General features: G+C 33.9%; 1 protein-coding gene across 1 annotated transcript; it reads right to left on the bottom strand.

Annotated features, from left to right (window-relative positions):
- Positions 1–10,636: 10,636 nt before the first annotated feature.
- On the bottom strand, positions 10,637–13,945 carry LOC137745402 (uncharacterized). Its single transcript, XM_068485354.1, has 5 exons — positions 13,623–13,945; positions 13,355–13,455; positions 12,750–12,866; positions 12,549–12,650; positions 10,637–10,939 (listed from the first exon to the last, which is right to left on the bottom strand). Exons 1-5 carry the CDS (start codon positions 13,852–13,854, stop codon positions 10,769–10,771), a joined length of 723 nt encoding a protein of 240 aa, XP_068341455.1. The 5' UTR covers positions 13,855–13,945; the 3' UTR covers positions 10,637–10,768.
- Between the last annotated feature and the right edge of the window lie 389 nt (positions 13,946–14,334).

Genomic DNA, 14,334 nt, shown 5'->3' with positions numbered 1-14,334 from the left:
AGGGAACTTGATAATGCCTTTGGGGAGGCTTGAAGGGTTTTGCTGGTTTGTTTTCCATAAGAAAGACAGAAAGCAATGTCGAAGATAAATGCATTGCATAATTTGCATTGACCTCTTCCAACATATGTTTTGTCTGTTTTCTGCTAGAAGATTAGACTAATGTGTTTTGCCAGCTATAGGCATTATATAAATGGGATTAAACAATTATAATTGTCTCTAAAGCAATGGAGAAAGGTTTCTTATCAGGACTGTCTTTTCCAGTGGAGGGAAAAAGGTAGAAGTTGCGGCACCAACTAAACTGACCCACGAAATTTCTAGGTAACCTTTTGCAAAAAAATTTCTTTAAATTAATCTGGAGTTTTGGACGTTTGTATAGAATGAGGATTCTCTCTGGATTTTCTTTATAAGAATTCAAGAGAATATTTGATTATGTATGTTCATCATACATTGTGAAATTAATTTTCATCAGATACTATTTGTATTTAATTTTAAATAAAAATTTAAAATAATTTTTAATCGAAAAATGATAGATGAACGGACACGATCAAGTGATCTCCAAAATTCTTAGGATCCGGATCCTATTCCGTTTGTATAGAGAGGGTTATGTGGCTTACGACCAGTCTGTTGTGCATAGCCCATATGCAAATAGATATTACAAATCTACTAGTCTTAGTTCCCTTCTAATCAGTTCTTAACTTGAGCTTTGTTTGGCCAATGGCTCGATTTTAAACAGTCATACAGAATTTTGTCATCTGATTAGGGGTCTGTTATTATACAAATTGTTGATATATGTCACTGTTTCTTCTTTTCCATTTCTTTGTTCTTTAAGGCCTAGATACTGGAAGCAACGACGAAATTAAGAATTTTAATTGAAGTGTACGGTTTAACCAAAAGTCTCCACCTATTAGTATACTTACATCGTTGTATTAAAGAAACATGAGCACTGTAGTTGTTCTTCTATATATAAAGTCAACACAAAGGTAAATAGTGTTTTTGGTGTCTCCAAATTTTAACAAAAATATTTGGACAAAAATGCCCCAAGACAAAAACCTTCAAAGGCATCCCAAAATATCGCATCAAATAAGACAGGGACATTTTCATTATTTTAACAGTGTTTTTTTAATAATTATTTTTTTGTGCTGATTTTTTTTATAATTAGTGCCTCACAATAGGTTAGCAATAATGTGATTCAGTTTCTCTATTTTTAAACACGTTCAAAACATCTTAAGAGGCGTGTAATGCAAATTATAAAAAAAAAATCTTTAGCACACGGATAATAATATGATTAAATTAATTGTCAAATGATTGTTTTTTTTTTTTTAAACAAATTATATTATCTACGCTAAGGGGGAAGTGGTGGGCTTAGCCTCACAATAGGTAATGTGATTCAATTAGTTATTTATTAAATATTATTTTCTCTATTTTTAAACACGTTCAAAACATCTTAAGAGGTGTGTAATGCCGGTTATAAAAAGGGTCTTTCGCATGTGGATAATAATGTGATTAAATTAGTTATCAAATGATTTTTTTTTTTAATAAACGATATTATCTACACTAAGGGGGAGGGGGGTGGGCTTAGCCTTACAATGGGCTTATAAGAATTCAGCTGCTTTAATTGACTTATAAGAGTTTCTTCTAGCATGATCTAAGTTTATTCATTTATTTCTTTCCTTTTGTCAATTTACGCATATAAATACATTTAAGATGTGTAAGTCGCGCGTAGCACACCATGATAAAAAAAATGTCTTCTGCACGCGCATGAGCGTGTGCATGAAGGCTAGTTTGTCTATTAAGTGTGGGTGGCTAACACAATGTTGGGAGCTTTTTTTTTTCTTCTTATTAACTAGCCTTCATGCATGCGCTCACATGCGTGCAGAAGACATTTTTTGAATTACAGCGTGCTACGCGAGACTTACACGTTTTAAATGTATTTATATGTGTGAATTGACAAAAGGAAAGTCAAATATTTGAAGTAAATGAATAATCTTAGATCATGCTAGAAAAAACCCCTCACAAACCAATCAAAGCAACTGAATTCACATTATAAAATCGGTCTTTCAATTTCCATCTACATTCTATTGAATTTACATTAAGAATAGAAAAAATCGACAACTGATTGAATCACATTATTTATAACTCATTGTGAGGCTAAGCCTACCCCCTCCTCATTAATGTAGATAATATCGCTTGTTCAAAAAAAAAAAAAAATCGTTTGACAACTAATTTAATCACATTATCATACGCATGCGAAAGACTTTTTTTTTTATAAACAAACATTCTACGCCTCTTAAGATGTTTTGAACTTGTTTAAAAATCGAGAAAATAATATTTAAGGAACAACTTATTGAATCACATTATTGCTAGCTTATTGTGAGGTACTAATTAAAAAAAGAATTGTACAAAAAGAATTAATTAATAAAAAACACTGTTTAAATGATGAAAATACCCCTACATTATTAGGTGCATTATTTTGAGTTGGTTTTTTGTTTTGGGGGCATTTTTGTCCAAAATATTTTGGTGAAACTTGTGACTCCAAAAGGGGTTGTTGGCTTTATATATAGGGGTGTGCTATCCATACATCTCATTTTACTTCTCACACACCCTTTGTTAATTTCTGTCCTTTGATCTTTTTCAATTCATCCGATCCGACGGCCGAAAATTAGAAAGGTGTGTGAGAAGTAAAAAAAAGTGTGTGGATATCACATCCCTATATATAAAGATGAGTGAGGAAATAACATGAAACTATACAATTATTTAGAGAATGAGAGTTTTGAACTCATGAAGCATCAGTAGAAACTCAGAGCGAAACTTGGAAAGCATAGGTAGAAACACAACACCCTATCCACTAGGATGTTGGACCACGTGCAAAATAATATATAATTATGTTGTGTTTTGATAATAATCAACTAGCAGTTAAACACTTGGTAAATTGTATTTTTAACAGTGCTACGAGCGGGAAATGTTGTGTCATAATGTTTCGTTAATTGTAATGTAAAACTGCAATAGTTAAGTAAGAGTGGACCAATTTCTTTAGATCCACTGAATGGTGTTGAACCGTTGACCTAACGTAGAGCCAGTTTATTAATGTTAGAGCTCTTTATATATTTTTTTTATACTTTGAGAATAATCAGCTAGCAGTTAAACATTTGATAATGTATTTCTCAGTGCTATATGAGGAAAAGTAGTGTCATGGTGTTTTGTTAAATTTGATGTAAAACTGTAATAGTTGTATATAGTTACTATAAGGGACATGATTTTTCAAAGTTTTGTGTAATAAACAATTTAGTAAAAAAAATCTATCGAGTTACATTTATATGGTGGTGGGGTGGGTGGGTGTGTGTGGCGTCGCGGACGACGATGGTGCGGAGTGATGATAGTATAGCAATGATAGTGGATGGTTTATGGCGATTGAAATGGTGGTGAAGATTGGGCGGATCCATATAGGGATCTGGGAGGTTCCGGGACCCTCTGGAAGTTCGAAGAAATACTTGTGATCGATCTTTGGGACCCTCCAACTATTTGGGCAAGTTCAACGGAGAGGCTTGTTGCCTCCATGGATGTGCATGCAGCAATGCTTATAACAAAGAAGAAGAGGTTTCTAATTTTTATTTTAATTCTCCAAATAGTCGCAACCTCCCAACTTTAAACTCAAGTTACCCTATCCCCTAGCACCATTTGCCGTTCCACCACCTCTAGCTGCCTAAATTTATTTCTTCCAAATTCATTTAATTTTTTTACTTCTATACTCTAGTCTCAACTCCCAATTGTAATATATATGTTACATTAACAAATTTCATCTTTGTAGAGTCATTAATTGATGATTATGTTGCTGAGGAGAATTTGTTGGTTTTATTACCTTTGAGATTAATCTTGATTATTATTATTTTATTTTTTAAAAGTGGGACAACTAGTTGCAAGCCACGGTTATTCACCCCTTCTAGGGGCCTAGAAGACTCACAGAGGCATTTCAGCTTTCTCTGCGCCCTTACCACTAGGCCACTTGATGTGGTTGATTAATTTTGATTATTTAATGAACCAAATTCAATAAAAAAAAATAGAGTTATGGAACCAAACTAGTCTAATATATATATATATATATATATATATATTTATTTTTTTTTTTTTTTTTTGAACTTTTATCTTGGGAACCCCCGATCTTGAAATCCTAGAGCCGCCACTCTGAAGATGGTGATGGTGGTGGTTGCATAAATGGTAGGGTGTGGTGGTGGGGCGTTAATACTTAATTTCCGAAAAATCGGAAACAAGTCCAAATCTATTTCAAAAATTTCATATCATATTGGAATATTTTTAAATTCAAAATTTTAGGAATCAGAGTAATCCAAAATTTTCGGAACATTATTCGTGGTTTATGTATTTTACAAATTTTTGCATATTTTCCTACTTTTTTTGTATATACAATTCATTGTTCTTTTTTATAATTTGACTACAATACCAACATTTATTTACAATCACAATCACGAGTTTAGATTAACTCGTATGAGTATATGTATTTATACAATCATCATATGACCGTCGAAATGAAGATTGCATTAGTATTGAATTTTGGTGAAATATTTCAAACTTGTTATGATAAAATTTTCAAAAAAAATTCTATATTTTTCTTATAGTTTATTTAGTGAAATTTTAAAATATTTCGTAAAAATTCAGATCAAAATTCGAAATCTTTTGAATCTCAATGTCTCTCATTCGGATAGAAAAATTTCATATTCGGAGACAGAAATTCTAATCAAACTTGCACCCCTACTACCTATTATGCATATTAGCCATGATAGTCTTTCGTAATCAAATATATCCACATATGGTTTTTATTAATTTTTGTATTACAACTGATATTTCTACCCTATACTACTTTGAGACATGGAAGTGGGTTTGAACCCTGCAAACAAACAGTGAGATGAGCGTAAATATTATAATCATCAAGGCAATCCACCACAAATGTGATGCAACCTCATATGCTTGATTTTGCACGCTAATAAAGCACCTTATTTTAAAAGCCAAAATAGAAGGGGCCAAAATTGCTTGATTAACCTTTTTAATGAAATGTTTAAACTGAATCTCAAATTAAAGTTGAAAAGATTTAGTGGGGTCTGTAATCTTTTGTTCAATTTCGTTCTCCTCAAAATATAGCTTTCATTACATTACTTTCGTTCTAAAAAGAAAAACCTTTTATGATCACAAAAGAGGTTTTGAAGTATAAAATTTGCATTGACCTTCATGACCAAAGTTGCAAAACGTGCCCTTCATCCAGAGCTTGCCCGGTCATCTTAATATTTAATATAGGCATTATACAGGCTAGGCCTGGCAAACAGGTCGTGTTTGTCGTGTTCGTGTCGTTTTCGTGTAACACCTGTTATTTTAACGGGTCGTATCGTGTCACACCCGTTATCTTAACGGATCCTTAACAGGTCGGATCACTTTACCCAACAGGTAAAGTGACCCGACCCGTTATGACCCGTTAAGAAAAATGTTTTTTTTTTTCCTTAAATTTGCACATACCACATATTGCCACATAAATATTACTTCAAAACATTAAAACACATTTATCGTTTAAGTACTACATCTACACTTGAAAATAAGAGCTTAATAAACAAACGCCTATACACTACTAATCTATTACAAAATATTAAACGTGCAAGGATATGCAAAATGAAAGAGTTTTTGTTTTCAAGGTTGTGAAGCCTTTCTCAAAAGCTTAAACCTTACCAATGGAACTCAAAGCTTGCATGTTATTCCTTTTACAAAATTCTCAATTTTCATCGATCATCATGACATAAGATTTTGTGGTATCCAATAGTATAAATATTTTAAATTGAAGATCGAATTCATCTCTGAATGTTTGGTTTTTGCAATTTTTGGCGTATGCGATCTTGAAACATATACAAACAAGTTTGACGGTTGGATCATTGAAATTATTTTCGTAGAATGCGTATCCCATCAAAACAATAGATTCACTAACATTTGGAGTTTATTTATACTTTCATTAAGTATAACATAAGATTTTGTGGTATCTACTAAGGTAAATATTTTAAATTGAAGATCGAATTCATTCATTGTATTCATATAGGGTCAAGGACTGTAGTTGTAAAAAAGTCATCAAAATCGGAGTTAAAATAACCATTAAATCGTGATTTTTCGTTGATAATCATCAAAAAGTTTTGTCCCATTACTTGATCTCTGAATGTTTGTTTTTTGAAATTTTTGGCATATGTGATCTCAAAGTATATACAAACATGTTTGACGGTTGGATCGTTGAAATTAGTTTCATAGAATGTGTATCTCATCAAAACAATAGATTCACTAACACTTAAGAATTTATTCATAGTTTCATTAAGCATAACATAAGATTTTGTGGTATCCACTTGTGTAAATATTTTAAATTGAAGATCGAGTTTAGTCATCGTATTTGTATAGGGTTAATGAGTGTAGCTGTAAAAAATCATCAAAATCGAAGTTAAAATAACCATTAAATCGTGATTTTTCATTGATAACCGTCGAAAGGTTTTGTCCCTTTACTTGATCTCTGAATGTTTCTTTTTTGCGATTTTTAGCGTATACGATCTTGAAGCATATACAAACAACTTTGATAGCTGGATCGTTGAAATTAATTTTGTAGAATGCGTATCCCATCAAAATGATAGATTCACTAACACTTAAGAGTTTATTTATAATTTCATTAAGTATAATATAAGATTTTATAGTATCCACTAGTGTAAATATTTTAAATTGAAGATCGAATTCATTCATTGCATTCACATAGGGTCAAGGAGTGTGGCTGTAAAAAATCATCAAAATCGGAGTATAAATATTCATTAAATCATGATTTTTCAATGATAACCGTCGAAAACTTTTGTCCCGTTACTTGATATCTGAATGTTTGTTTTTTGCAATTTTTGGTTTATGTGATCTCGAAGTATATACAAACATGTTTGACGATTAGATCATTGAAATTAGTTTTGTAGAATGCGTATCCCATTAAAATCATAAATTCACTAACACTTAAAAGTTAATTCATACTTTCATTAATTATAACATAAGATTTTGTGGAATCCACTAGTGTAAATATTTTAAATTGAAGATCGAGTTCATTCATGATATTCATATAGGGTCAAAGAGTGTAGCTGTAAAAAATCATTAAAATGGGAGTTAAAATAACCGTTAAATCGTGATTTTTCGTTGATAACCGTAAAAAAGTTTAGTCTCGTTACTTGATCTCTGAATGTTTGTTTTTTGAAATTTTTGGCGTATGCAATCTCGAAGCATATACAAACATGCTCGATAGTTGGATCGTTGAAACTAGTTTCGTAAAATGCGTATCCTATCAAAACAATAGATTCACTAACACTTAGAGTTTATTTATACTTTCATTAAACATAACATAAGATTTTGTGGTATCCACTTGTGTAAATATTTTAAATTGAAGATCGAATTAATTCATTGTATTCATATAGGGTCAAGGAGTGTAGTTGTAAAAAATCATCAAAATCAGAGTTAAAATAACCGTTAAATCGTGATTTTTCGTTGATAACCGTCGAAACGTTTTGGGCCGTTACTTGATCTCTGAATGTTTTTTTTTTTGAAATTTTTGACGTATGCGATCTTGAAGCATATACAAACATGTTTGACGGTTGGATCGTTGAAACTAGTTTCATAGAATGCGTATCCTATCAAAACAATAGATTCACTAACACTTAGAGTTTATTTATACTTTCATTAAGTATAACATAAGATTTTGTGGTATCCACTAGTGTAAATATTTTAAATTGAAGATCGAGTTCATTCATGATATTCATATAGGGTCAAGGAGTGTAACTGTAAAAAATCATCAAAATCAGAGTTAAAATAACCGTTAAATCGTGATTTTTCACTTATAATCGTGGAAACGTTTTGTCTCGTTACTTGATCTCTGAATGTTTGTTTTTTGTGATTTTTTGCTAATGTGATCTCGAAGCATATACAAACAAGTTTAACGGTTATGATTGTTGAAATTAGTTTCGGAGAATTTGTATCCCATCAAAACGATAGATTGACTAACACTTAGAGTTTATTGATACTTTCATTAAGTATAATATAAGATTTTGTGGTATCCACTTGTGTAAATATTTTAAATTGAATATCGAATTCATTCATTGTATTCATATAGGGTCAAGGAGTGTAGTTGTAAAAAATCATCGAAATCGGAGTTAAAATAACCATTAAATCGTGATTTTTCGTTTATAACCGTCGAAAAGTTTTGTCCTATTACTTGATCTCTGAATGTTTTTTTTTGGTGATATTTTGCTGATGTGATCTCGAAGCATATACAAACAAGTTTGACAGTTGGGATCGTTGAAATTAGTTTCGAATAATTCATATCCCATCAAAACGATAGATTGACTAACACTTAGAGTTTATTTATACTTTCACTAAGTATAACATAAGATTTTGTGGTATTCACTTGTGTAAATATTTTAAATTGAAGATCGAATTTATTCGTTGTATTCATATAGGATCAAGGAGTGTAGCTGTAAAAATCATCAAAATTGGAGTTAAAATAACCGTTAAATCGTGATTTTTTGTTTATAACCGTCGAAAAGCTTTGTCCCGTTACTTGATCTCTGAATGTTTCTTTTTTGTGATTTTTTGCTGATGTGATCTCAAAGCATATACAAACAAGTTTGACGGTTGGGATCGTTGAAATTAGTTTCGGAGAATTCGTATCCCATAAAAACAATAGATTGACTAACACTTAGAGTTTATTTATACTTTCATCATGTATAACATAAGATTTTGTGGTATCCACTTGTGTAAATATTTTAAAATGAAGATCAAATTCATTCATTGTATTCATATAGAGTCAATGAGTGTAGCTGTAAAAAAATCATCAAAATCGAAGTTAAAATAACCGTTAAATCGTGATTTTTCGTTTATAACCGTCGAAAAGCTTTCTCTCGTTACTTGATATCTGAATGTTTGTTTTTTGCTATTTTTTGCTGATGTGATCTTGAAGTATATACAAACAAGTTTGACGGTTGGGATCATTGAAATTAGTTTCGAAGAATTCGTATCCCATCAAGTTCAATGGGGTGTGTGTGTGTGTGTGTGTGTGTGTGTGTGTGTTTATTAAGTAGATTTAAATCTATTTATTTTGTACATATAATTGATTGGTATACGGAGTAGTACACCACGTGAGTCATTATAAAAATAGTGAGATATGTCATATATGTGATAAAAAGTTAATAACTTAAAAAAAAAAAAAAAAAAAAATTCTCACCACTTCTATTAATTTTCATTTTTCCCTCTCTTTTTTGTTTCCTTTTCAACTTTTCTTATAATTTTCACTTTTTCCTCCAACAGCCTACGGTGCCTACCCATCTTTCCCTAATTCCCTCTCTTTTTTGTTTCCTTTTCAACTTTTCTTATCATTTTCATTTTCCCTCCCTTTTTCTTCAAAAAGGGCGGCACTGGAGGGAATGGAATGGAATTATCAATTATGAAATCAAATCAATGAATGCATGTGATAGCCCGTTCTGGAATTTTCAAACCGTAAGGGTGAAATGACGATTTTGCCCCTAGTGTGATTTTTCGTTGTGTGGTTGTTTTTGGATTGTTGTTGGCTGGTTGTGGACCACACACATTTCCCCACACACACCCTCACCTTTCCCTGCCCTGCACCCCCTTATCCCGAGCCTTTCTCTCCCCTATTTCCTATCCCATTTGTACGGACACACCCCAAAACCCTCCAAATCTTCACAGATCGAGGAAACAAAGTATATATTCTTGCTCGTGAGGTCCGTAAAAGTTCAACCATACCCATTTCAGGTAAGGATACCTTCGTTTCCACGTCGAACTCAGGATACCCCGATTTTGTCATTATTTATGCACACGTTAATTCTTGTGTTTTTTGAGAATTTCAAGCTTGTAGGAAGCTTAGTGAGGTCCTTAGGAGGCTCGGGGTGGTTCGTTTGAAGGTTTTGGACGTTTGGATCGTGAGTTACAAGGTTGGCCGGAGTTGGTGGTGTTTTCCCGGAGAGATTCCGTGTGTTTTAGCACTTGAAAGTGGTATGGATTTGTTCATCTCGTTGTAAGCTTCATTTTGGTACCAATTTTGTGAAATTTGGTTGAAAAACGAAGAAGATATGAAGGATTATATATATATATATATATATATATATATAATTATTACAGAATTCTTTTAGGGTTATAAAATTAGAAAAATAATATTCTGCTTATCGTGTATCGTGTTACCCACGTGTATACCCGAATCAACCCGTTATCTTAACATGCTTATCGGGTTACCTGATAACAACCCGATTTGTTATCGTGTCGACCCGTGCACCTGTTAATTTCGTGTCGTATCGTGTCGGGTTATCGGGTCGTGTCAGGAATTGCCAAGCCTAATACAGGCCTTCATCGGTTCGAACACATCTTACATGACACAAATACACCACAATATGCGCGTCTTGCACAATGACACAACGCTTCATATAAAGTTCTCTCTAATGACATTGCATGATTAACGTAGAACATCACAATTGCAGTGCCCCATTGCCATGTAAGTCGCTCGCCATCAATTTTTTGATGGAGAAGTTGTTTAATGTAGCCAAATGGAAGAGTCAAAAGCTAGTAATTCATGAGATAATGACATTGGAGGAGGCTGATTTGATTTGGAATACAACAATTTGGTATTGTACATATGGGGGGAATACAGCAATATTATGTACAACATGCACAAATAATGGTTAGGAAGGGATGCTAATCTTTTTTTTTTTCACAAGAAATCCCATTGCCAATAAACTTTGTCTACAATTCCTCCACCACTCTTTACGGCAAGGTGAAGTGTTTCGGCGGCAGGAGGAACCCCCCAAAGTAACGGCACTGCAACCGTCATTCTTAGCTTTTCATGCAAACCACCTTTCATCGCCTTCTCTGCAGCAACAACCTGGAATTGAAAAAACCAGAAATCTATAAACAAAAACTTTATTTGGGACTTGAGTCTTCAGAGACCCGGCATTCTACCAAAATTATCAGTTGGCACCTGGCAACATAAGAGAATTTAATCACAATGAAACGCACAACATAAACATCTAAGAGACAAGAAGAGACAATGACCAGCCCTGGAGGGGAGAAATATGTCTACTAGGATGACTCTTTCCTATCGTAGGCAGAACTCTTGCTTCCGATCCAGCTACTAGAGCCAACCATAACCTTCTCTTTTGGGTCTGGAACCATTTCACCTGTTCAAAATAACATTTCAACTTTTCTACCCTAGTTCTATATTTCTTTATTACTTCATTTTCTTTTCTCGTCCCCAGATTCTAAGCTCGTTCTACTGTCGTGCTCTCATCTCTCTTTGTCGTGTTATTGTTGAAGTGCTTCCATCGTTCATTCCTTCTCAAGGAGTGGCCAATTCAGCTCAGGAGTCTAGTTTTGTTTAGTAGTTCAAGAAGTAAATTTTTACGTTATTCTTCCATAGTCTCAAAGCTTCTTTTTATAGACCAACTACAAATGGATTCAGCACTTTCCGAGTCTAATGGCAAAATTAACTTCTCCATATGGAGCCACCATCACCGTACAGGTGATGCACGCCATCTTGACCAACCCACGCCACAGGTAAGGAGGTTCTTGAGAGATGAATGTAGCAGTATCGGCCCTCCTGATTTGCAACTCTTTAGCATGCCATCTAACTTATAACTGCTAATGGTTGTTATAGTGTGGTTTGTCCTGATGGGAAGTTTTGCATTATTGACAAGGTTTATCGCTTTCTTTTTGGCCCTACCCTCCACAGAGAATGGCTACTCGGTAAGAGCAAGCTGGCTTGCCACAAAACTTGTATACTTCTGCATCTGGAGACGCATCAGCAGAGAACAGCCCCTTTGAGCAACATTGCTATAGGGGACCGTAGCTTAGGTTCTAAAGATATTAACGAGTGCCAAGTCAGCAATTTTAAATATCTTTAACATTAACCAAATTTTCTCCAAAGAAAACAATTTAGGGAATTAAACATGTCTGTTTCCCTTCGCTCCAGTCAGAATGGAAAGTGATTACCCCTACCTGGCCGGTCACTGGACAATTGTCAATGGCCCATACAATTGAATACAATAAAATTTTTGCAGTGAAATTTAATAGACAAAACAAGCCTAACACACTTTGGACCAACATATGTGCAGTCCATCTCTTTATCAGACATTGAATTTACAGCTATCTATTTCTATCACTGGAAATAAAACATGTACTTGGAAGTGAGAAACTAAGAACTAGAGTAAATAAATAAAGAATTCAACAGAACCACACCAGAAACAAATAAATCCATTTTTTTCACTGGTGATATCAATGCAGATCTTAGATCATAAAACATGAATGAGTTTTCGGAGCCTGAATGTCTCCGTAATGATTCTTGTAATTAGACCACTAGGCTATGAAAACGTAGCCAGGGTATTGCAAACAAACATGTAGCTTTCGCTCTTGACAACTATCGACATAACAAAATGATTCTGAAAGGGAAAAAGAATGAAATGGTAAAATATTTATAACATGTTAACATAACATACCTCTCCGCCATGTTCCAACACAGTGTCTTCCACGACATCGCTAAGCATCTCTATGGAACGGCAAAAGCCAAAGATACAGAGTCTCCTGCCCATGTCAAGGCCCTAGAATGACAAATTATCACATACATAAGACAAAGTGAAAGCGCACGGCAATCAAATGGCGAATTAAATAATACAAATAACAGCATAAGGGTTGTTTACATTTGTAGCTGCAATATCAAACAGTGCACCCAGGCACAAACTCTGCTCTGTGTCCATGTAATCACTCTCTTGAAATCTCTGAAATCTTTGAGTAGTCTTCGACCTCCCTTCCTTCTTCTGCCAAGCATACACACACAATTAGATCATTTAACAAACAAACTCAGTACAAAAAATGGGGTCCAAAATGATAGAGAGAAAAAAAAAAAGCTAGATCTTTCATACTAATTATAATCCATACGTAATATTAGACCTCATTCGGTATTAGGATTGGAATGGATTCGACAACTCCCTAGATTCAATTTATGTTAGAAGGAAGAAGTGGATACAACTTCCAAACTTTGTCAAGTTGAAGGTAGAAGATGCATTAGTCATTAAGGAAACTTATCCTTCCGATTGTAACAAAAATATTAGTACCATGAGGGATAAATTTCCTTCAACTTAACAAACTGTGTAAGTTTACATCCATGTTTTCATTCAACATAATTTATCTAATCAAATCGAATCTTAGAAACCAAACGAGGCTTAATAGATGAAAAGTAAAATTTTAGTAGGGATAAATTATCTGTTAATACAAAATCATAAGGATAAATATGGAGAAAACATACATTCGAAGAAGTGATACGTCGAGGGACCATGGAGCCTCCAATCTGAATTAGCCCATCACAAGTGAACAATGTGACTCTCTCCTCAGGAACCCATTCAATTTCTGCCAAATATGATCACAAACAGTAAAAAAATAATCATAAAAAAAATCAAAAGATCAGACAGTAAAAGTAATCAGGAAATGTTAAATTTAACCCTTATTAGCATGGAAATGATACTGTTTAATTACATATGGATACGATGTACGGGGGATTGAACAAGGGTACCTACCGGAGTCATTGGACCAAGGAAAGAAGCCGAAGAGATCGTCGGGTAAGGAATTGGACGAATCGGAGGACGATTTGGCGGGAAACCGGAGAAGGCGGGAGGGGCAAGGGTGGGAATTTGGAGATTTTGGAGGGAAAGCAGCGGAGAAGGAAGAGAAAGAGGAGTCCTTGGCGCGAGTGAAGGAGGAGAGGGAAGAGAAGGGTGAGAAGCGGAGAGCAGCAGAGGTTTCGGCCATTGGAGAGAGAGGAACTGCAGAGAAGAGAGGAGAGACGGAGAAGAAAAGAAGGAAACGGAAAGGGAAGGGAAGCGAATTTGACTCCACATGTAAGGATAGCCACGTGGGAGTACCGGACGTTTTATTAGTTAATTGTTTTTTTCTCTTTTACATGTGTTTTGTGGAAAATGATCAACGCTGGATTCTTTTCTTAAGGATCATAGGGATTTTGTAATCTTGTTCGTTCATCGTATATCATGCGGTAAAAAATTATTTAAAATTTAAAATTTAAAATTCAAATATAAATGTACCTAACGAAAAATGACCGCACGATGCACGATAAATGGACACGATTGCAGGATCCCTAGCAAATCCTTTTTCGTGTTTTGTATCCCGCTTGATATAGTCGTGTTTGTCATTTTCATATCATACTCTTTTTAATAATAAATTGTATCGTGTCAAACTTATTATCTTGATGTTTTAATCTGAAGTTTGTTATTT

This window comes from Pyrus communis, chromosome 9, assembly GCF_963583255.1.
Source record: "Pyrus communis chromosome 9, drPyrComm1.1, whole genome shotgun sequence".
NCBI classification, from domain to species: domain Eukaryota; kingdom Viridiplantae; phylum Streptophyta; class Magnoliopsida; order Rosales; family Rosaceae; genus Pyrus; species Pyrus communis.
Note: the sequence above shows the minus strand (reverse complement) of the source record. Positions and strands in the feature narration are given on the sequence as shown.

What these genes read in the sequence shown, in the direction of transcription:
- LOC137745402 (XM_068485354.1), bottom strand. Translation starts at nt 13,854, where the DNA reads ATGGCCGAAACCTCTGCTGCTCTCCGCTTCTCACCCTTCTCTTCCCTC. An exon ending in TTGATATTGCAGCTACAAAT is followed by an intron (nt 12,651 to 12,749) that starts GTAAACAACCCT and finishes TTGTCATTCTAG; the next exon opens with GGCCTTGACATGGGCAGGAG. An exon ending in TGTTGGAACATGGCGGAGAG is followed by an intron (nt 10,940 to 12,548) that starts GTATGTTATGTT and finishes TTTCAATTCCAG; the next exon opens with GTTGTTGCTGCAGAGAAGGC.